The sequence below is a fragment of the Aplidium turbinatum genome, chromosome 8 (genome assembly GCF_918807975.1).
Source record: "Aplidium turbinatum chromosome 8, kaAplTurb1.1, whole genome shotgun sequence".
Lineage (NCBI taxonomy): Eukaryota > Metazoa > Chordata > Ascidiacea > Aplousobranchia > Polyclinidae > Aplidium > Aplidium turbinatum.
This window is the reverse complement of record NC_137479.1, coordinates 19,042,601-19,067,102: the sequence shown is the minus strand read 5'-3', so window position 1 is coordinate 19,067,102 and position 24,502 is coordinate 19,042,601. Positions and strand designations below refer to the sequence as shown.

Here is a 24,502-nt window from a genome sequence, read left to right as displayed (position 1 = left end):
AGACTACGTGTTGAGGGATATTTCGTGCCTCGCCCCCGTAAAGAACACCTAAGTGTTAGGGTTTGAGCCTGGTTTTGTCTGCGGTGGCCGATACTTGTCTGAGCCCGGAACAGTCGGTTATTATCGCAACTATTGTATATAGCGTCATTTAGCGTGTACCTATGGTACCAATTTCATGTATCGTCGTGTTTATTCTTATTGCTGTTCATTCTTTGCATGCCCTTTGTATTTGCGTATTAACTTAAACGTGAGTGATTCAAAAAATTTGTGTATCGTGTGTTTTATTCATTGGCTCACGATTGTCCTTCAATTCTTTTTTAGTTATGCCATGTTAGACTGTCATAACTAGGGGCCGCTATGTTACGGCCAATCTCTGTACAAATCAAACGTCATATAAAACCGTTCAAGTCTACTGAATATTACGTCATGGAAGTTGCTAGAAAATGTGCCAAAATTGCACCATCGTTCATAGACTTGTGTCAAACTTGTTTGGACTTGTTTGGGCCTGTTTAAACAGGAAATATTACCTCAGCTTTAAACACCTGTTGGAATGACTTCATAATTGTCTTTCATTTATTGCGTCACAGTTACTTTCTACGTGAATTTGAGATATTGATATCTATTCTGGTCATTCGTAAAATGATTGTTTGAAAGTTGGCCGCACTTTTAACTGTTGGCTTAGTGCTTGCTAGCTGGACAAAGGTTCCGTCTTTTATCCAAGTAATCTGTTGTGTAGTGACAGTTTAAGTGGTGTAGGCGTTGCACCCCCTCGTTTTCGGTAGCCTCGGGCTAATTTTACAGGAATACACTGTTTGAAAAGAAGTTCAAGTGTGTGTTTCTTCGGTCATTATATACAGACGAACGGATTAGGGAACTTTATGTTAAAATTTTCCCAAGAAGAGATTATGGTTTACCGCTGTGACCAACAATCGCTGCCATAAGATGCTGTGAAAGATTTAGTTTGCAACTGGATGAGACAACCGATATCGGAAGTGATGCACAGCTCATGGTGTTTGTGCGATATTTTGACACAAATGATTTCGTTGAGCAGTTTCTGTTTTGCCGTCCACTTGCTAAAAATACCACAGGAGAAGAAATATTCAAGAAAGTGGATTACTTCTTTGAAGAACATCAGCTTGAGTGGTCTAATTGCGTGTCTGTTTGTGCTGATGGTGCTCCAGCCATGATGGGAAGTAAGAAAGGCTTCATGAGTTTTGTGAAAAAGAAAAACAATAACATTTCGGTTGTTCAGTTGTCTTCTCCACAGAGAAAATTTGGCAACAAAAGAAATACAAGAAAATCTTGCCATAATTTTCAAAGAGGTTGTATCTGTGGTGAATCATATTAAATCTCGTCCTTTGAACACTCGCTTATTTCGTGCTTTGTGTGACGAAATGGGAGCGAAACTCAGTGGGCTTTTGTTCCATTCAACTGTTCGTTGGTTGTCACGAGGAAAGGTGCTTGAGAGAGTGGCTACTCTTAAAGAGGAAACCTATTTTTCGTTAATATATAGCTTGAGTCCGCGGATATATAGGCGAGCTTGAGAATAGTCCGTGGGTCAAAAAGGTTGAGAACCACTGGGTTAGAGCATAGATTACTCTATGGTTAGGGTTAGCGGAAACTGCGGAAAAAGGTTTGCAGAAACTGCGATCAGCGGACTTTGGTTTTGAGCTATTTTTTCTCTCGATCTTTTCAGGGAGGAAAATTTTAAAATGATTGCGGAAACTGCGATCAGCGACTTCGGTTTTTTTTAATTTTTTCTCTCGATCTTTTCAAGGTACGAACTGACGGTACGATCTGTTCATGGTACGAACTAGGTTGCATCCGATTGAAAACAAATTACAGTCACAGAGGGACAGAGGGTACCTCTAAATATCCAATGTCAGGCATTGTTGGCATTGTCGGGCATTGTCGGCTTTTTGGGGAGTTGTGGAGTATTTTCAGGGGTTTCAGGTATTGTAGAGTAGGCTAACTACTTTCAGGCATTGTTGGGAATTTCTAGGCATTGCGTAGGATTTCCAGGCATTGTCGATCATTATCAGTAGTTGACAGGCTTGTGAGGCATTGTCGAGCATTTTCAGGCATTATCGAACATATTCAGGGGTTGTCGAGCATTTTCAGAGGTTGTCAGGCATCGTAGAGTAGCTACTTTCAGACATTTGTTGGGAATTTCCAGGCATTGTCTAGGATTTCCAGGCATTGTCGATCAATATCAGTGTTTGACAGGTTTGGTACTTTGGTAGTCATTATGGAACATTTTCAGGCATTGTCGAACATTTTCAGGGATTGTCGAGCATTTTCAGAGGTTGTCAGGCATTGTAGAGTAGCTACTTTCAGGCATTGTTGGGAATTTCTAGGCATTGTCTAGGATTTCCAGGCATTGTGGATCAATATGAATGCCACCGATGTCGTCCCCTGGACATGTCGTCCCCCCGATGTCGTCCCCTGCCGATGTCGTCCCACTTCGATGTCGTCCCTGTTGCCAGATGTTCAACTTTTTTTGTCCATTTAAATGTAGGTAAAAATTATGGTTGTTCGAAACGAACTTATTCAAATCGAAACGAAATTTTTGCTACCTTTTTCTTTTGTTGGTTTTGTTCCTCTACTCTATTGTTAAATTTATCATTAGGCCTACTGTTTTACTCGTTACAATATTGTTCAACTCATCATGACTTATACAAAGAAAAATAAAATTGAAAACAAAAAAATCTTTCTTGCCCTGTTCTGATTCCTCATGAATTTCGCATTGCTCTTTCGTCCGAAGAACATGGATTTCATGTTCCTGCAATTAACACAGTGGCGTACCTAAGGGGGGGGGGAGACCGTCCCGGGCGCATATTTACAAAAGGTTCCCTATTTTGTGCCTATCTCGAAAACTGACCAATCAGAAGCTGTATCGCTTTCTTACGTCAACTCATTTGCAAAGTTTCTTTGCGTGATTGCGTCGAGTTCGTAGGTTTTCTCCAGGATTGCCAGTTCTGCGGTTTTCCCCTGGAGTTAGGCTAGTTTTATTTCAAAGTCGCGGAAAAATGTTAGCAGTGGAGTTTTTTCTTGTTTTGTTTTATATTCACAAAAAAAAGCTTTGACTATATTCTGGACTTGTTTCATCACTTTCGACGACTGGGCTACTTTTCAGTAGCAGTTGGGCTATAAATTTTAAAAACATCTGGCAACTTTAGTTTGCTCGCTGTTTGTGTCTGCTCTGCTGTCTGGCAGGCTAATCGCTAGGCTAGTACTGTGGCAGGCTACATCTCGTAAGATTTTTGTATATATCAAATAATCACTGAATATACAATGTGCAGTAATGAACCGTGATGATTATCCAATTCTTACAATACATATTCTTACAATCCAATTCTTACAATTTTAGATTTGGACTATCGGACAAAAAGAAAGCATTTCACCCCTACATCTCATTCCTATATATGTTGCCAACATTTCACTGAAGTTGAAATCTTGAAATTTTGACTTTATAATTTACAAATTTTGACTCATAACTTTCTGCGTTTGCAACCCAAATGCAAAATACAAAGCATATTAGAAATCAAACCGTTGGCGTTAAGTAAGGATATCTTTGTTTTTCTAATGAAATAAAAGAAAAATGTGGAAAACTCAACGACAAAATGAAAGACAAAAAATGGACAACAAATGTATTAGGCAAATAATAGATCAATAGCCGCCTCAAAATTGAATTTTTCGAGCTTTCGCCGAAGCAAAATCAGCGATAATATCTTCAAAATCAAGTTTTTGAACGTAATCTCTTTCTATAGAAAGAATCGATAGAGCTGATAGCCGATCATCATTCATGGTAGAACGTAAATACGGCTTTATCATTTTGAGAAACTCCTCTAGATTTATGACCTAATAAATGTTACTAAAAATTGAACAACAGACAAAGTAGGCTACAGGCAACAGCTATCCAACATCACGCAAGAAGCAACTCGAGCTTTTTAGCTGTTGTTATATCCTTAAATTTTTTAAGGTGTACTAGCTGTCTCTTTGTAAATCATTTTCTTGTTTTACTTTTTATTTATTTTTGCATTACTTCATTTCTCGTGCTGTGTGCAGCCTCATTTTGCCGCCCCTGGCGCAGAGCCAGAACCGCCAAGTGGCTGCTACGCCACTGCAGAGAAGTGCGTTGCATGGAACTTGTCTAGAGGATCAGTGTTCATACCTTTAAACAGGTTATATTGATCTATGGTCACAAAGAGCACGCTCTGCAGGAGCTCGTTGATACCAATAATCTTACCACCTGGCATGATTCAAATGTAAACAGCTGCTCTTCATCCTGGTTAAATATGTCCTGCATATGATTGGAATATGATTGTCATCTTTAAGGATACTTTATTGGTAAGATGAATCAATCAATCAATCAATGTTTTATTTGTCAGTAACAGGAACATAGGTACATGTTTGAAATATGCAATATACACAGTACAAAAGTTACACAAGTTCCCATACCGACAGGGAGACAACGAGACGACCATACGGTCTACTAGTCAATTGCCACCCTACGGAAATTACGATTTTGCCATTTAAAATAAGCTTACAATAGATAACTAAACTACAAAATAAATAGATAAATAAATTACAAAACATAAACGTTATGCATAAAATTCATTTACTACAATTTACTTCTTTAAGAAGATACATCAGATGGTATAACATGACAGAGCACAATACCATGCAATAGTGACAATCAAGGAAGCAAGTAAATGATAAGATTGATGATACAAGCAATTTGAACAACGTAATTAATGCTTCCAACACTTTGATCAAGTTTACCCAAGTCAAATATTCTATAATGTAAATATCTACTTTATATCGCCATTTAGATTACACTATGTTTCGTGATATACACAAGTAGATGTAAATATACTTAATCAATGACTAAGACAGTTAATCATGCAAACAGCTATAGGCCTATCCCTTCGTAGATAGGGTGATTACTTATTAAAAGTCAGCATTTTGTGTCTGCTTCGTAAAGATGACCTGTATTTAATAAAATATATCACATGTTAAATAAAAGAAATAAAAAATAAGCAAATACTTCTTCGAGATATGGCCATCAAAAATAGTCCGGAATGACCAGATTATGTAGTCAAATCACAACACACTGATAAACAATCTACCCTGCCACAATAAGGTATTGCTAATCAATGAAAATTTGATCTTATTCAATAAGAATACAACAGCAATTTCACCAATACTCACTTCATACGATTGGTTGTAAATAAATGTGAAGTAAGCATATAATAAACATTACAGTAAAATACTAAGCACGCTTGAAAAAACTGTTAAGGTGTGAGAGTAGCAATTCCATTGGCTGTGAGGTATAACAAATAACATAGGTGAAATGATGGTTGGTTATCAATGTTGCGCGAACTCTGGAACCGCACCAAGCCACCCATGGTCTGAATGCGTGCAGTAAATGTCTGTGAAGTGAGCCCAGAAAGGTTTCTTTTTTTCCAAAGTATAAATAGATCTCTAGCTTTTCCCAAGAAGGTCAAACTCGGTTGTTGTTTGATTCCATCAGCTTCAATTGGAGAACACATCTCATCTCTTTTTCGAAAAGCTGAAAAAATACAGTGCACATTAGCAATTTCTGAGTAGTGTACAGTTGTACACCCATTGGTACACAACATACAATTTAGACCTACTATCCTCGCTAAAACGAACCTTTTTTGCCTCGAATTAAAGTCAGAAGACGGTGAATAAATGAGCAAAACTTATTTGCTGGGCCGTAATAAGTACTGTTGTCCCTCTACACAATTTCAATCTAATTAATTAAATTTAACAATCAAACTAAAGCCATTCTTTTGATCTTATTCTTACCTTTTGTAGGTGTTGTAACAGACATGATTTTCCACACATTTGCAATTAAATTTATGAAACAGGCAGCATCTTTTTTTCATTTCTTCATCTTTCGGAAATTAAAACATTGGTACTTTCACTGCAGTCTTGCAAGACTTGTACCCACTTTTACAGCTTGTTACACAACACACAAACCCCATTTCACAAATATAGATTATTAAAGCACTGAATTAATCACAATAAAACCTAAATGAAAGATCCAATTAAAACCTTGGATTGCTACTAAAATTTAACATATGTATGTATATACTTTTGTTTATAAATAACTTTCTGGACTACTAACAAGCTAGCCTTTTAGTTAGCCAATATTGATTTACTTCCTATTATAGCCTAGGCCTACAGCCATAAACGTACAGAACCACTTTAGGGGGCAAAATGTGTGCAATTTTAATAAAACATTGCTTAATTCAGTGGCGTATTCTCCATACATGCACTGCATGCCTTACAATTCTGATGAAATCAGAAATCTTTCAAGGACAACGAATTTATGCGTAGAAATAGAAAATGTTAATAGCAGAACCTCCTCGCTCTCTTAATTTCAATATTCGAAACAGCTGTTCATTTTTAAACTTTGGCAACTTTGCTGACCCTGGCAACCAGCCTAGACTATCTGTGGTTTTGTTAGCCAGCTTGGAGAAAGATATTAATTGCACAGGCTTTCTCAAGTTTGCAACGTTCTAACCGCTTTACCAATTGCACAGGTGGTAGGCTACCTGAGAAGCCATGATGCCAGCAATTGCCTAGGTTAGGCTACCAAAAAATTAACATTGCCAATTTGTCAGGCTCAATTTCACTTGCACCAGTAGGCTACCTAGGCTACAGTTAACTGACTAACTTGCTATAACTTCTACATCGAGTGCCAAGAAAATTACACTAACTCATTTTCCATTGATAATTATTTTATGCGCGCTTTCATTCATTTCAATTAACTGACTAACTTGCGAACTTTAACCTACCAGCCTGCTCCTGTACCAGACATTACTAGCAGAAGACCAAAGAAAGAAAACGTAAATGACGCAATGACGTAAGAAAGCGATACGGCTTCTGATTGGTCAGTTTTCGAGATAGGCACAAAATAGGGAACCTTTTGTAAATATGCGTCCCGGGCGGCACATTCCCAAGCTACGCCACTGAATCAACACTCAATTTCTTTTCATGAACATTTATTTTGACATCGCTAACGTAGCCCACTGCAAATTGGTTGGTTGGTTTTGAATCTTTATCCTCGGACTGACAAAGCCTTGATTGGTTATTCCTGGTGGGCTAGTTACGCGTACTTGCAGTGGCTCTTGACGCAGGGCCGGTCACCGAGATTGGCAGAGTGGAGTTTTCCGATTGTTGAAGTGTTGTTGCCGAGAAATTATTTCGCTCACTCGGTGCCGCTGAATGGAGAGCAGTCCTGAAATGCGTTGCTCAAGCGCACATCCCGAGCGTCGAGCTTGCACCGCGTGAGAGCCGGCGCATAACCCCTGAGCTAACGGGGCGGACAATAAATAAACGCAATAAAGGGCAAAAATAAACATATCTAACCTACGACAAAAAACACAGAAACAGCTAAAAAAAACATTAGCTATGACATGCAACAAGTGTGGTTCTACGCTATCTGGTAATGTAGATTAGAGATGTGCTTAACTGCTTAACTGTTAGGCTACTTTGAAAATCTGAACTGCTACTTTGAAAGCTAAAACCATGAAAGCAGAAAAAAGCTAGGCTAGAGTAGCCTAAACATCAGTTAACGTGTGACTAAAAAAAAACAATTGTGTAAACCAAGGTGGTCCAAGACTGCGAACATGAAGGGCCACATTAGGGTCTGAGAAAAACTTCACGGGCCGCATAGTGAGAAATGATAACGCGTTGCTGAAAGTAGAAACGTTGTTAAATAAAAACTTAAATAGGTTGCGATTTTGAAATTCTTGTCTATAGATTTCGATCTGTTTTAGCTATATTAAGATAAGCACATAATGACTGCAAACTAACTTTAGAATTTGCTCTTCTTCATTTCTGTGATAGTAATTTTCCATTGATAACGTATTTTCAGACACACACTTAAACGGAAGTGAACAGAATTACGAGCCACATTTTTACGACTTCATTCCTCTAGGCCGTAGCACTGCAGTGGCGTAGCCTACCTAGGGTATGGCAGGCATGGCTCGAGCCATGGGCGCAAAAATCGGTTGGTAAAAAATAAAATTTGTGACTTATACTTTCTTCAAAATCTAATTTGCGCCCAACAAAGATCAAAAAGGGTCACTCTTTTACTGTAGCCATTGTCAAACAATGGACGTTGGAAAAGCAACATTGTGCCTCTCCTGGCTCACTTTGCGTTCAGTCAGCAACAATTGGAATCAATCAATCAATGGTTTATTTGTCAGTAGCCTAACAGGAACATAGTACAGTACATGTTTGAAATATGCAAGTAATATACACAATGCAAAAGTTACACAAGTTCCCATACCGACAGGGAGACAACGAGACGACCTAGTCATTTGCCACCCTACGGAAATGACGATTTTGCCATTTAAAAATTGGAAGTTTAGTAAAGTCGCTAAACAGCGGTTAGTTGAAGCTTAGAAGTAGCTCCAGAACTTACTTATTCATTTTTATAAGAATTTATAAATCTAATCTGTTGTATGACTTCAATTTGGCCTGACCAGACCACTCATTCTGTTCTAGGAAGAAATTAGCATTGAAGTATTGTTGAGCCTATAAGCATCATTATGTGAAATTTTGAGACCAAGAATTATGCTAGGTATGATTTCTTTTACGTGCTGTGCTGACGCTGCCTAGCACTAAGCAGTCTGAAGTTTTGAGGTTCATTGACAACTTCACAAGCTGTGCTTTATAAATCCCCGTCCGCCCCGATAGCTCAATTGGTTAGCGCGTCACTTCTGGAACGAAGAAGCTTCAAGATCAAGCGGCGCTGGTTCGACTCTCGGGGTGTGCGCTTGAGCAACGCACGTTAAAGGACTGCTCTCCATTCAGCGGCATCTAATGGATGGAATAACTTAGTTCTCTGGCAACAAGACTTCAACAATCGGAAACTTCACTCTGTCAATCTCGGTGACCGGGCCTGCGTCAGTGATTCAAAGCCTCTACAAGTAGGCTATGCGAAACTGCCAGGATTAAGCTCTGCAAGAAGCTTTCCCAGTCCGAGGATAAAAATTCAATCAATCAATATACGGTACCGTACTTTTACCTAACTTCCTCAAGTTGTCAAACGGATAAAATGAACGCAATTCGTAGTAATAGCCTACACACCAATGTTGGGATTGATTCGCTATCAGTTTTTTCAATCTCTAGTTGGCACAGGCCCGTAACTAGCTTGGAGCACCAGGGGGGGCAAAAAGTATTCCAGAGGGGGCCCAACTTTTACCTTCCGTATCATGTACGAAAACGACGTTTGTACACAATGTGGTATATGTATCTACGAAAAAACATTAATCGTGCTACAGCGTTTACATTAGCATAGATTATATATCATAGAAACAGCAGCGTAAACTGGCATTATAGAGTCAATTACATACTGTAGCTTAAGCAGTTATAACGACGACAGCATAGAAATTGAGAAACAAAATCATTTTTAAAACATCCGATCCGGATCCGACCATCAACTAGCGATAAAATGGTTAAAAATAGGCATGGAACCCGCAGTGAAATAAAAATTTATGATTTTGTAGTTGACTCTTTTGTTAGTTAATCCTTTCATGAACTTCGAGTTTGTTTTAGTTTATTTGCATTTTCCTCTAATGGGCTGTATAAATCATACAAAATATACATAGAAAATAGGCGTTCAACTATGATCAAATAGGGCTGCAGCCGCAGCACCTGTCACTCATCGTTTTGTAAATAATTGTAAAATGTGTAGCCTAACCTACATTGCATCTCTTTTTCTCTAGTGCAGAATCAACAATCATCTCTTCAAGATCAATCTTTTAAGGATAATATTGAGAATGTATTTCACACCATCAGTGAAATATATCCTCGCCATAGACAGGTTAGGTCCTACTTTAACACAAGGCGTTGGTGGACTTCACTGAGTCTGTTAACAAAAACGTCCAGGTCTATTTTCTCTGTCATTTCTTTTACAAACCCCAAGCGGACCAAGTTCGCCTGTCTCGTCTGGAACATAGACCTGCGTGTAGGCTTGTCTATCTGAGATAAGACCGACAAGCCACTCTCACAAACCGCACAACTGGACCCAAATGATGCCAAACCCCAAAGTAGCAGCAAGTTTATATACATTCGGGCAGATTCGGGAATGCCAGTCGTTGATTGTACAGTTCTTTCAGTAGGCTAATACATTGGAATTTTGCAACTTCCACACGGTCATGGAGGAACTGTTTTCCGACTTGCAATTCCGCCTCTGATGGAATATCTATCTTCAGTTGCGTATGTAGGCCTAATGGAATGAGAGGTTCACGGTCCAAGAAGTTTTTTATTTTTTCTTGAAAGGGCACGAACAGATGTGTAAAACTATAAATTGTCAGCAAATCTGAGTTTCATCTCCAAAACAATGTCGTCTATCACAGCATACATCAGTAACTTTCTCAGATCCCTTTCCTCTTCCATTCCTACAGCAACTAGTAGGTTAGGCTAACTCTTCCATCACCAGGAAATCACAAATCAGTAAGGCGTGTATTTGGCAGTCAACTTTCTGCACAGTATTCTGGAGACTGATCGGCTATCACACTGCTTTGCTCAGTTGGAAACTGATGTACTCTGGATCTAACTAACATTAAATCTCGAGTCCGTCTAACACAACATTCGACCACACCATTAAACACACAATGTTTCCCATTAAACAACACAAGAAAATCGGGTATAAAACTGAAAAGTCAGCGAACAGAGCTAATTAACATCATTTTTTCCAGGGGGTGCCAGCATTTTTGTAGGGGGGGCTTCGCCCCCCCTAGTTACGGGCCTGAGTTAGCATAGGCTATAACCCAATGGTCACAAAACCTGCCGACATGCCAACAAATGTCGGCGACAAATTAAATTAATATTAGTTTTTGAAAAAATCTGCCGGACTTGGGTCGTTTTATTTTTATCCACAGTTATCCGACAAAAATACCCGTATCTAGGCTACAGGTCGGTCACCGCCGGTTGCATCAACACAGTGCTCTATTGAGATGAATTTTAAGTTGGCTAGGCCTACGTAAAGGACTACGAAAACATTTTGCGTATGCCTAGGCTATATATTATAATTATCGACCAAGGATTTTTTTAATTTAACTTTTACTTGCCCTATTAGACCATGAAACAAACCAATACAAAGAAAAAGGAAAGTGGGGCTGAAGGGCGAAAGAGACGAAACTTGCAAGCAGCAGAAGCTGAAAAGTCAAGCAGACAAACTTATCAATAAAAAATCAACCAGGTTTGGTAACTACAAAAATGCCGTTTTATGGTAACTACAAAAATGCCCTTTGTAGTTACCAAATCTGGTTGATTTTTATTGATACTAATACCAAATCTGGTTGATTTTTTATTGATACGTTTGGTTGAATCCTTTTGGATGGATCCTACAATTATTTATGATTAGCAATTCCCAAAACACCGGGAAGCCAGAACTGAGGTTAAGAGTCTGCAGAAACCTTTTATTACTATAGACAAACTTATGTCCGATTATGTCCAATAATTCACTTGGTAGTAGCCTAGGCTACAGTGGGCTATACACACACAGCGTCAGATGAAAAAGTAATAAGCAGCGTTGGCTAGTTTTTATGTTTGAAATAACTTGGAAAGGCGCAATAGCGCAGCATTCTATCAAATTGATTAGCTCTGCAGAGAGAACAAAATTTGCATGACGAAACAATCTCACGTGACTGCCTTTGAACATTATAAAACGGCAGTAATAGGCTACATTGATTTATTTCTTCACGATTTGTTCAAAAAAGACTTGTATGCAATATTCAACTTAAATTGTTAAAAAAGGGCGCACATTTAAACTTTGCCATGGGCGCCATTTTGCATAGATCCGCCACTCGTAGCAGTGGGCTACCGTGTCTGTAGGTTATGTTATTTTAAAGAAATAATAATAGCCTAAATAAACAAACTGTTCACTCGGTTGTGCAAAACTGTGCACTCGTCAGCAACAAAATAATTAACCCTAGCTAGCGGACATTTGAAAAAAAAAATTAGCCTAGAAATTAATTTTTATTTTTGAAATTAAAATAATTTGTTTGTTCATCTGAACAAAAAAAGAATTGTTTGTTCATCAAGTAATCCCACAAGTTGTACTAAACTGAAAGAATAACGTAACAAACACCATAAAAAATATTTAAAATGTAATAGCCTATTTTCGCAATTCTGCTTTTGTGGCCTACGCCTCAGCGAATATGAAGACTTTTCGGCAGCGTTATTGAAAACTTTTCGGCAACGTTATTCATAATAATCACTCACTGGGAACGACATGAGCATTGACGCTCGAGCTGAAATGCAACAGCCCGCCGCATTTTGAAGTCTGTTCGGCAGCGTGATTCATGATCACTCACCGGAGACGACATGGGCATTGACGCTCGAGCTGAAATCCAACAGCGCGCCGCATATGAAGCTTTTTTTGGCGGCGTAAATTATTGCGCGTCTCGATGTATGAGGGTACGACATCGGCAGGGGACGACATCGTCGCCACCCGATCAATATCAGTGTTTGACAGGTTTGGTAGTCATTATGGAACATTTTCAGACATTGTCGAACATTTTCAGGGATTGTCGAGCATTTTCAGGGGTTGTCAGGCATTGTAGAGTAGCTACTTTCAGACATTTGTTGGGAATTTCCAGGCATTGTCTAGGATTTCCAGGCATTGTCGATCAGTATCAGTGTTTGACAGGTTTGGTAGTCATTATGGAACATTTTCAGGGATTGTCGAGCATTTTCAGGGGTTGTCAGGCATTGTAGAGTAGCTACTTTCAGGCATTGTTGGGAATTTCCAGGCATTGTCTAGGATTTCCAGGCATTGCTGATCATTATTAGGGGTTGACGGGTTTGTCAGGCATTGTCGAACATTTTCATTGGTTGTCTAGCATCAACAATGTGACATCCTTGGAGTGATTTATGAGTGAGTCCGATATCTTACAAAAGTTCCAACATATAAAGAATGACATAAAAATTCACACACAATATCCTTAATTGCGAAACTTCGATAGGTGATCTGGGGATAAAACAATAATTATTTGTGCAGTCTTTTGGCCACGCTTTGCACACATTTCCAATTCATCAGTAGGCTCTTGTTTTCAGGATATTACTACTTGGTTAAGAAACACTAAAATACTTTGATATAATGAATCATACGTATAGGCCAGGCGCGAATCTAAGAGTTTTTTTCGGGGGGGGCCAGAAAATTTGAAAATCAATTAAAAAGAAAGAAAAAGCTAAACAGATATGAACAATGATAGCCTACTATATACGACATATACGATATGCTAGAAAATAGACATTAAAACAACCATTTTCATCAATGTGATGCCGAGGGACTAATATCAGCTGTTTAGAAGCATATCAAACCATTTGATGCGGAAACATACAATTTTTCACAAAATTTTGGGGGGGGCACGGGCCCCCTGGGCCCCCCCCATAAATCCGCGCCTGGTATAGGCTATAGTCTTTGCCAAACAACAATCCATCAAATTGTAATGTGGCTGATGATCAGTGACGTTCGGTGGCTTAAACCGTTGGGAAAGCAACTTGGAAATATTCTGCAGCAAGGTAGTAGGCACGAAGGGCGTAACTGTTGGGCGAAGCCCGAAGGCGTGTTGCCGAAAGCAACACTTCCAGCGGGGGTCTAGGGGCCTCCCCCAGAAATTTTGGTGCGCTGTGAGAGCATTTCCAAAACAATTCAAAAATAAAAATTTGTCAAATTGTGCTTAGCCTATGTCATGATCATACAACGCTTCCGCGTAGCTTTGAACTCATTCCTCTGGAACACCAACCCGAGACGTATCCTACGCGCCACAGAATCAGTTGAACATAATTGTTGAATTTAGAACTTATATAGCCACTCTTCTTGTCTTTTGCTTTGAAAGAGAAAAAGAAAAAAGTGCCTGTATAGTGACGTTATGACCGGTCAAATAATGTTTCAGATTCAAAGACCGGCGCCGGTCAAATAGCCACTGCTATTCGATTAACTGTCGTTTTGATGAATTGTCGTTAAATAAACTGTCTTACGATAAACTGTTGTTCGATAAATTGCCTTTCGATAAATTGTCGCGTCACGGCTTGCCGCATAAACTTTCAATAAATATCAGTTATGAAACTTTAAATTTAGATTGAAACACGGATCACTTTTTTTCCTTTAACCGAAACCAGTGTTGTTCAGGATCCGGATTTTTGGAGTCTGATCCTGCCGGATTTGAAGAAATTTTTCGGATCCGGATTGGATTGGATTGAATTTTTCCCAAGCTGGATCCGGAGCTGGATTATCCGAATCTGTTTAACTTTGTTTAGTTACGTTTTAATAAATTGAATGACATAAATTCCATGTAGTTGCTGATCTTCGTTTCAGAGAAGCTAGCCTCCGTAGATCTGGCAGCACTAGTCTGATACCGATGTACGGTACTCGCAGAGTCGCAGTCTGTCGCAGACTCGCAGTCAGCAGAAGCAAACCAGCAACTAAGCAAAGGCAGGTACGCCACGCTAAGAGGTTGATGAAAGTAGCCTACCTCGGTACTAGAAAGTGCTGGCCGGTGCCCAGCAGAAGCTAAAAAGTTTGCCATAGTAGATCTCCTGTTGCTGTGCAGTATACTACTGTATTATGCTTTTGACTTGACATTTTAGATTATATTCACATTATCAACTGTTGATGCTTTACTTGTACTCAACTCTGTGTTTAGGTCTGAGGAAGAATAGTTTTCTGAACGACTTACATTTCTGTATTGTTCATGGAAGTGAGCATGTGATTAGTGACAAGTTATTATACACTGATCTTATAATGACATTTGCATCATTATATTCAAAAACAGTATGCTTTTGATAAGTGTGTGCAACTGGAACTGTGCATGCTTATTACACTGCTATTTTCTTTGTTTTGTTATTGTCGTTTATTGTTGTGTTTTAGATTGATTACTGGTAGGCTGAGTGCTACTTTAATATCAGTATGAATTCATCTCGCCCCGATAGCTCAATTCGTCCGCCCCGATAGCTCAATTGGTTAGCGCGTCACTTATGGAACGAAGAAGCTTCAAGATCAAGCGGCGCTGGTTCGACTCTCGGGGTGTGCGCTTGAGCAACGCACGTTAAGGACTGCTCTCCATTCAGCGGCATCTAATGGATGGAATAGTTCCCCGGCAACAAGCCTTCAACAATCGGAAACTTCACTCTGTCAATCTCGGTGACCGGGCCTGCGTCAGTGATTCAAAGCCTCTACAAGTATGCGAAACTGCCAGGATTAAGCTCTGCAAAAAGCTTTCCCAGTCCGAAGATAAAGATTCAATCAATCAATCATTATGCTGCAATTGAGACAAGGATGGTAGGGTAAGAAAAAAATATTAGTGTAACATATGTCTGCTATAATCCTAGTTTTCGGATATTCGGATCTGGATTGGATATTGCTTTTCCTATTATTTTTGGATCCGGATTGGATTCGGATATTTCTAAAAAATTTCGGATTGGATTGGATTATCAAATTTCAATATCCGCACAACACTGACCGAAACCCAAAGCTGGAAAGCTATGCAGTGCTTCCACTTTGAAGGATTTTTTTCCGAAAAAGGGATTTTTCAACACTTTGAACATAGAAGGATAAAAAAGGGAAGTGAAGATCGGAATGATTTTTTAGGGATTTTTAACAATTTTACAAGGAAATTTTGTCTCAAAAAAGGAATTGTTGTTTTTATCAGTATTAAAGAAAATTTTATTAATATTTCCTTTCAAAAGTTTTAAAAACGACTGGAATAACGATCAGCTGGTTTCCGTCACCACTCGCCATCCGAAACCCCCTCTCACTCTCTTTCCCATTATCGCCTTTCCGTCACTTGATTTCTATTCTTGCCATTTCGGGAATAGGACGTGAGTGAGTTAGTTTTCAGGATACAAAATGAGGGTACCGTACCAAGTGTTCAGGGTACGAATTAGGTTGCACCCATAATAGAGCTAGCTAGGCTGTGTATACGACATGTATAATATAATTGTATGGTATAGTCACTATGGTGTACACAGTCAGACTGAGTCAGTATCATGAATAGGCCTGGTATCCTGAAGTTTTTCATCAGTCTCAGATGATTGTGAAGACGTTACTGACAAGGAGAAAAAAGAGATAGCCTCGCCTTATAGAGTTGAACAAGTTAGCGCATCAAGGAAAACTGAACCAAACACAAAAATAAATTTGTTAATCGATGGATAATTCGTTACTGCACATTTACCACCTGTATATTTTCGATGTTAGGGATAGGTTAAAGAGTCCGTGTGGGAAAGATGAGAGTGGTAATTGGTAAATGATGTCCAGGACTCCAGGTGGTAAATATCCCAGAATTGACTAACTGACAAGCGGTTTTGTGTAGCCTATTGTTCTAATAAAACAACGTTGCTTCGACATACCGTTGCTACTGAAAAAAGTGAAGCTAACCTTTGTAATTTATTCAGCAACTTTATGGTATCAGATTGGGTTTGTCTGGATACAACCTAATTCGTACCATGAACAATTCGTACTGTCAGTTCGTACCTTGAAAAGATCGAGAGAAAAAATTAAAAAAGCCGAAGTTGCAAATCGCAGTTTCTCCAAACATTTTAAAATTTTTCACAAACAAACAAAAACTCTTAGGATCATTACCAGAAATTTTAAAATGTTTGCGGAAACTCCGATCAACCCTAAACCCTAACCCTTTTAAAATGTTTGCGGAAACTGCGATCAGCAACTGCGGCAAACTTTTAGGATCACTACCAGAAATTTTAAAATGTTTGCGGAAAAACGGAAACTGCGATCAGCGACTTCGGCTTTGTTCTATTTTTTCTCTCGATCTTTTCAGTTTGTTTGTTTGCGGAAACACCCTAACCCTTTTAAATTGTTTGCGGAAACTGTAATCAACCCTAACCCTTTTAAAATGTTTGCGGAAAAACGGAAACTGCGATCAGTGATGTTCTATTTTTTTCTCTTGATCTTACCTAACGATACCCTAACCTTTTTAAAATGTTTGCGGAAACTGCAATCAGCGACTTCGGCTTTTTTAAATTTTTTCTCTCGATCTTTTCAATGTACGAATTGTTCATGGTACGAATTAGGTTGCACCCGGTTTGTCAACTAAATCAGCCATGCTACTGCCTGCAAGGTTTTGCTTTTGTAGCGATTTGAATACTGTACCACTTCTTCAATTCACTGATTTTCTGTTTTTTCAGGTTAAAACGTAACTTAGGTGAGATTAAAATAACTTTAAAGTTGTATTGGCACTTTTTTTTAACTTAAATAATGTCAAAAATAACCTCGCCTATGAAGGAAATTTCTAAATGTCATAAGATATTTGTAGGTAGAAGAAATTTGTTTATGCCCAAAATCTCGTACAATAGCTTGAAAATTTTATTGACACTGAAGCCTGTCATTACTTTGATTAGCCAAAAATTTTATCTTGTTTCTTTGACCTATCAATATATACATTACCACATTTAGGTGAACTTCTTTATAACGATGAGCTTCGAAAGAGTCATACAAAAGACTGCTTCTTCAAGCAATAAAAAACTTTCTCCTTGTTATGTATTTAAGTTCTGTAGGTACAGAACTTGAATAACTATGATTCAACTTCAAATCAACTATGATTTATGCTTGAGCAAATAACCATTTAAAATTTTAATCAATTTTTGTATGTTTTAGACAACAAGACTTACAACCTCGGACAAGTATATAATGTAATAACTGGTTGAAATAAAATAATTTGAAAGTTCCATTTTGCCCATAGCTATTCCTAGAAACAGCTCCAGATGAAGTGTCTTTCCAAACCATGTAATAAATTCCGGAGATGGTGCCAAAAAGAAAAATTAATGAATACTCGAGCTTGTCCCAATAAAATGTACATTCCAACATTGTTTGAACATAAGGCTAATACTACATCCCATGCAATCATGATCATACCCAGTATACTGGCAAGTGAATTTTTAGTTTGGAAATCGGGAAAAATCTATCCCATGCATACAAATTATTGGAAGTATGAATTTCCTTTACATCATTTTTGTTTTATTAAAATTTTGTTAAATTTTAGTTAAGTTACTTTAAAGAGAGAGTTTGTTTGGTAAATTTTCCTTAAACTCAATGATCCTCATAACAATATATAAAACTTTCCTAATTCAATATAACCTAAAAGAAGGTTTCTCATTTCAATAATCTTTTAGTCTCACGTTTTTAATGTTAAAAGTAAATGTGTATTTTAGCTATGCACAGTGTTTATTTTAAGGTGTTTTGGGGGACCGAAACGGTCCCCCAAATTTCTCCAGCGGTTTCCCAAAATTTGGACTTGCAACTACAGTAGAAAAGTAATGGTTGTTTCTCGCTATGTCTTAAGCAAATATGGTTATTTTTTGGTATTTAAATGAAACACTTGCGGTCTCTTAAAACTACTTAGCGGTCACCCAAACCAAACCTTAAAAAAAAAACCTGGCTATGCATAATATTGGAGACTGGGCTTTACCTAGCTGTTTTCGAATTAAATGATGTTTCTGTTCAGTTGCGTTGGAGAAGATTGCTTTTTCAATGAAGTCAATTCATCACGACCATCATACGCTACATTTGAGTTTTGCTCACGTGCATATGGTACATCTTTGGTTGGTCTTTTTCTGATTTCTTCAGTGTTTCATTGGATATCTTGGACCCAAAGCTGTTGGAAAAAGGTATGATTTTAAGTAATGGCTGTATTGCGTTACCAAATATAAAATGAGAAACAGATCAAGCTTCTGCAGCAAACCCCAGCAACATATCATCTTTTCCAAGTTCGACAGTTTCTAAGACAGCAGAGATAAAAAGGAAAAGATCGCTGAATGCTGGTGCTGTTCCAGTGAGAAAACGGAGAAGTTAATCATTTTCCGCGACCTGACGAGGACAAATTGAGTGCTTCGAAGACAATTGCGCGTTTTTCCAACATTAATACTGAACAAGCTTGAAGTTTTTTCATGGTTTCTCACTACGATGTACTTCACCTCATGGAGTAGTAGACCAGCCATGTTTGATTAAAGGCATGTCAATCACTCTATATATATCCATTATCCAAGGACAGACACACATGCAAAAGTGTTCTTGCATGATGTTTGACTTAACTCACAATCTTACTTGAATGCTAATTTAATTTTTTTTAAATAGTAATAATGTTACTTCTGTTTCACATCTCAATCTTCTTTTTGTTGTTACAATGGTTACATATCATTTTTGTGTGTTTCAGAAAACCCATGCTGGCTGCAGCGTTCGTCGTCCATCTCTGACAAAAGTGTTTCATGTTTGTGACCGAACAACCATATATTTTTTTATTGCCGGTTCATACAGCCCGTGGTTAATGCTACATGAGATACACCATAATCTTGTCTGGATGCAGTAAGATTTTTATCAGAAATGTTTTGCGACTGAATTGTGTTTCTGCAAATTTTCTTTTCAGGTCACTTCTTTAAACACAACAATTAATTTTAGGAAATTGCATGTGTGCGCTGGTATCGTACGCCGGTCGTTAAAACTTTTCTAGCAACTTGTTCATTATTTTGTAATTTCAACCACTCGTCTACTGTACACAAGATACTAGTTCAGCGACATATGTTGTGAGTCGTATCAGTACAAAGCAATTCGCCTTTTTCAAGAATTGTATCAATTATTTCTGCACCCAGTGCCAAAGATATCAGCAGTTTGTGATGCTGTTGGTAAGCATTAGTGCAATGTCATTTGTCATGACAGATTAGTATCTTGGTTGCTGGATCTTCGTCAAAATATCCAGTTGCTAACCACTTCCCTTATGTCTATAGTAGATGTCATTGCTAATTAAATTTAGTTTGGGCTTGTTGACACAGCGTCGTGTAAATATTGAAACAACTTCTTATGATTGGTAATCAGTCTAGACTCCAGGGCGATTTCTTGTCACTAAATTTACTTTTTTTTAGTTGTACCAATTAACAAAAAAATGGAGAACCAAAATTTTATGGTTGTGGGCCGTCAATATTTAAGAAGAAATAAAGTTACCACAAGTCACTTTTTGTGATTTTAGGTTACTTTTCATTTGTTAGGTCACTTTTCATTTGTTAGATCACTTTGTTTTGCATACTTTTTTTACCTAATTCCCCTATTTATTTATCTTTTATTGCCACCGGAGAGATGAATTTACATCCTATGCAATGCCAAGACTTTTAATATATCTTTTACTATCGTACGGATTTTAGGTTTGCACGAGCCCATGCTTATTTGTATTACGTGTGGCCTATGCATAAAAACTCGAAAACGTGAAGTAGTTTTTTTTCGATGAAACAAATTGTGTTAACTATGCTTAACCACTTGTTTTCCCTGCAACAGCTAAAGTGTTTGATTGACAGAAACTTCCTGCCAGAGAATGTAAAACATTACATATGTGTAATTATGATTTGAGTACAAATTGAAACCAAGTTAGAAGCTTTTTTATGTTGAATTGCTGCCATTTTTTTCGCTTTTATGTTTTTGTTGAATAAAATTACTTTTTGGTTACTTTTTTGCAAAATTAAAGTCATTTTTTTGAGTTTTTTAGGTTACAAAAAATTGCCCTAGTAATTATTAATTTTATCGATTGTAAGAAGAAATTCGTACCTTTTGTTAGCCAGTAAACTAGTAAAGCTCTTCAAAGTAACTTTCATTGTAGATAGTGTTCTGGAACATTTTTGTGCAGCAAATCTGCTCTGTGCATCCGCAATTATGTCAAACTAGTTATTTTGTTTTTGTATGCTGCGGTATTAGCAATCTTTCCTTACACTTTTGAAGCAGCAAGCTGCGATATAAGTTTAAAGGCACTTGCAGAATACGGTGACTCGATGATTGGTTTAAAGACCGAAAAAAATAAAACGATTTATGCCAACAGTTGCGTTGCATCCTGATTGATCCGGTTGGGTTTGGCAAATTCTGTCACAATTCCAATGAACTAGTCGCTTTTTGAACCTTAGAGAACGTAAGTTCCAAACATTGACAGCAGTAAGGGTGGATTCGTACTTAAAACGGTTAAGAAGAAGATTTAAGAAAAAAATACTAACCCTAACTCTTTTTAATTTTTGAACAGGTGGGCCGTTTGGCTGGCTGCAGTCATAGGAACAGCATATACGTTCATTTTCTTGGAAAAATACAAATGGTTGGAAACACTTTTATATCTAATAGTTGGAATTGTACCAGGCGCTCTTGGATATATGTTTAATCCAGCCACTGCCTCTTCGTAAGTTTACCTTATTATGAAATACTCCATTACAAGTTAATGTGTATTGAGCTGTGGAGTAGACTTATTTTTGACTGGTGTCAATTAAAAATTAATATTCTGTTGAAGTGTCTTTGTCAGTCCGAGGATAAAGATTTAAAAACCAAACCAAGTGTTTGTCCTTTCGATGGTAAGCCACCCACACGCTTTTTTGATTTGCGTTCTCTGAAATATTGATATCAGTTTAACACTCATCGACAGTTTATGACAGATAGTGACATCATTCAGTCAACCTGGCCAAAAAATCATTGGTATGGTTGTAATAAAATAAATACATGTGTGTTTTGACTTTCATTTCACAAAACAGTTCATCATCAAATGTCCCTTCCACTATCTTTCAGAGCGAAGTTTGCCGAGTTGTGGATTGGAGGGTCCTTCTATCTGGTCGGGGTTGTCTTCTTCAAGTGCGACGGTGCCATCCCATGTGCCCATGCTATATGGCACCTATTCGTCTCTGCCGGGGCGTTTAGTCATTTTATAAGCGTTTACAGGCACTTTTATTTTCTTTAATTCACTATTTGCACCAAAGCAGCTTCATCTGTGTTATACAATATGCATTTTAATATTCAAATAAAGTTTCTTTCAAGTTTTCTTGGATTGTAGCTGCTATGTACCAGCTGCCATGATACCTGATATGGCTTTGGTACGTATAATAAGTTGATGTTTTCAAAGTCTTTTGCTGTTAGTTGTTCTCTTGCAATTGATTGCTGTTTCATTGAATCAATATATTTAGCCAATCAGTTGCACTGCGTGTAGGAGTTACTCTTGCCATCACCTATATTACCCAGACAGCAAATCAATGGTTTGTTACATTGATTTGCTGTCTGGTTCTCTCTAAAGTCTTCACTGACACCGACAATTCGACATTAATATGTTTTGATAATTTTATATACAAATTGTGACAAAAACGTCACTGCTTTGAATCATTAAACACCCCACTTGCTGTTGGAACCAAAATGGGAAGAAAGCCATAAAGTTTTCCATTTTTTGCACTGATAGTTCTTGATTTGTCCCCAAACCACTGTTTCCACTGGCATTCGTTATGCAACCTACCTTACACTGAAGCCTCTCACTTGGTTTAATGTTTTCTACTTGACTTTGAGCAGTTACTCCACTTTGAAAGTATATATACATGGTTTCAGTTGTTCTTGAAAACTGCTTGTGTATTTTGTTTACATTTGACCATTTTTTTCTTTCTATGTTTTCCGTTTGTTTCAGGTGTAATTGCTGATTAATTTTTTAGTGAGAGTATGACGTTGTATAGATAGCTGTTTTTAAATCTATTTTCTGAAAAATCTTCTATCCCATGCAGAACACATGTCATTTCAAAGTGATCGCTTAAAATAAGTTACCAGTTGTTTGCATGCTGATGTTGAAATGTCGCTAAGATAAATTAGTATGGCGCTGTTCAGTTTTCATTGATCAATCATCATACAACGTTGAAAAGATTCCAAAATCGAAATATCGGATGTGCTCTCTGACATTCACAACATTGTAATGTGAAGAACTGAAGATGTTAAAATCTGCATGTACAGAGGATTCCTTTCATTGACATGTGATTTCATCTACTGTAGTATTTTGAAACTTCTATTTTATGGCATGCCCTGACTTTGTTCGTATCACAGTAGCTTGCTTTATTAATATAATTTATTTTTGGTATTGTGCGTAACGGCTAAGGTACACAATAATTACCTGGTAAGAAATCAGTGTTTTCTTCGTCGTTATTTACATATTCTTATGCTATGTCTATCGATCATATCACGTCCATAGAGCACGATACTTTATCACCTTGCTTACCTCTCAAAAGACGATCATTGTGAAGTGAAGTCTGCTCATTAATAGCATCTCCATGACGCCGATTAACATTATGAATTTGTTTTGAAAAATTTAACTGCAAAAGCCTATCACTATTGTTCTGCACTTATTCAATTTATTTGTTGTTCTGTAGTTGTATGGCCATATTTTAGTTAGAGTTTAATTCACGTTTTTGGTGCATTTACCATTTACAACAATCGGATGATGAATATGTGTGAACGATATGTTACTTATGTTGTTTCGTTTAAATATTATTTGGTTGTTGCAGTGATGTGAAAATCTATGAATCTCTGTGAAAACATCTTTACATTGTTTAGGCGAATAGTGTACTGTATTAGAGAAATTGTAATGTGAACGTTTACGTTTGTATGAATCAAAATACAGTAGTTAGTCCCACCTCAATGTGGACTGCTGAACTCGTCATATAGCATGAAGGGAAATCATTGCGGCAAAGTATGTTGATTTGTAGTGAAATTGTTTTTTTACTCGAATATTAGGCAAGTGATTGTTTAGATTGGAGTATTCCCATTTTTCTCTAGTTTGAGTGTTTCCAACGTCAGCCCAAGCACGCCTAGTCGGCAATATTTTCGACATCCGTTCATGGTGACCTGTTCAGCGATTCTACCGCACTATGTTCCTCGGGGGCTCTCCTGAACGCGAATTGCCAATAGCTTTCTACAAATTGAGAGATAAGTCAAACTTGAAAGAGAAAAACTACTTCTTCGTCGTATGAGCTGTTCTTCTGGACTATATGTTTGGGCATGATGTCATCAGCCACTCGACAGTTTCGTCATCCAGGGCCTTCAGTCCAAGCGCTCCATGTGGTGGTTGATGTACTGTAATTCCATTATAAAAACCTCTTTTTCAGATAGAAAATCCGATTTCTTCGGAGTAACACTGCACTTAAATTTTTTCGTATGATCACCATATTTTCATTTATGGATGTTTTTTGGCCAGGACAGTCAAATATCTTTGTGCTTGTGTACAACCTAATTCCTTCATTACCAACCTCACTCGTATCGTGTTTCATATTGTCAGCACATGCCACCGTGATCATCTTTCATGACCAATGGATGAGGTAAATCGAGGGCTGGTTAATTTAATCAACTACTGTGCCAGCCAGCCAGCAAATCAGTCCTAGACTAAACGTATTTCAAGTGTTTCGAACCGGAACGTGAGTTTCTGTGCTTTTGGTGATTGACCGCGCTTCAACACTCAACTGCGAGATTAAAATATAACACATATGAGGTTTAGTGCCTTTATTAATGAAGGTGCAGGTCAAAGAAATTATTAAAAACCAGTTGCATCGCCAACGGATCAAGGTTGAACTACGGTGCTCGTACAGTGAACGAAAAGTAATAAGCCTACAACAAAAAACTGAGCCTTGTTAAAAAATACTGAAGAAAAATTAAAATCGCTACCGGTACACTCAATTATTA

General features: G+C 37.8%; 1 protein-coding gene across 1 annotated transcript; it reads left to right on the top strand.

The window, feature by feature from the left end:
• The first annotated feature begins 17,489 nt into the window (after positions 1-17,489).
• Positions 17,490-23,526, top strand: LOC145775628 (monocyte to macrophage differentiation factor-like). Its single transcript, XM_082586952.1, has 5 exons — positions 17,490-17,996; positions 18,513-18,675; positions 19,221-19,369; positions 21,060-21,209; positions 21,590-23,526. The coding sequence occupies exons 1-5, from the start codon at positions 17,773-17,775 to the stop codon at positions 21,756-21,758; spliced, it is 855 nt and encodes a 284-aa protein (XP_082443078.1). The 5' UTR covers positions 17,490-17,772; the 3' UTR covers positions 21,759-23,526.
• Positions 23,527-24,502: the final 976 nt, after the last annotated feature.

Excerpts from the sequence above, each read along its gene's own strand:
- LOC145775628 (XM_082586952.1), top strand. The coding sequence starts at position 17,773 with ATGAAGTGTCTTTCCAAACCATGTAATAAATTCCGGAGATGGTGCCAA. Across the intron at positions 18,676-19,220 it reads CCCAAAGCTGTTGGAAAAAG|AAAACCCATGCTGGCTGCAG; the intron begins GTATGATTTTAA and ends TGTGTGTTTCAG. Across the intron at positions 19,370-21,059 it reads CATAATCTTGTCTGGATGCA|GTGGGCCGTTTGGCTGGCTG; the intron begins GTAAGATTTTTA and ends ATTTTTGAACAG.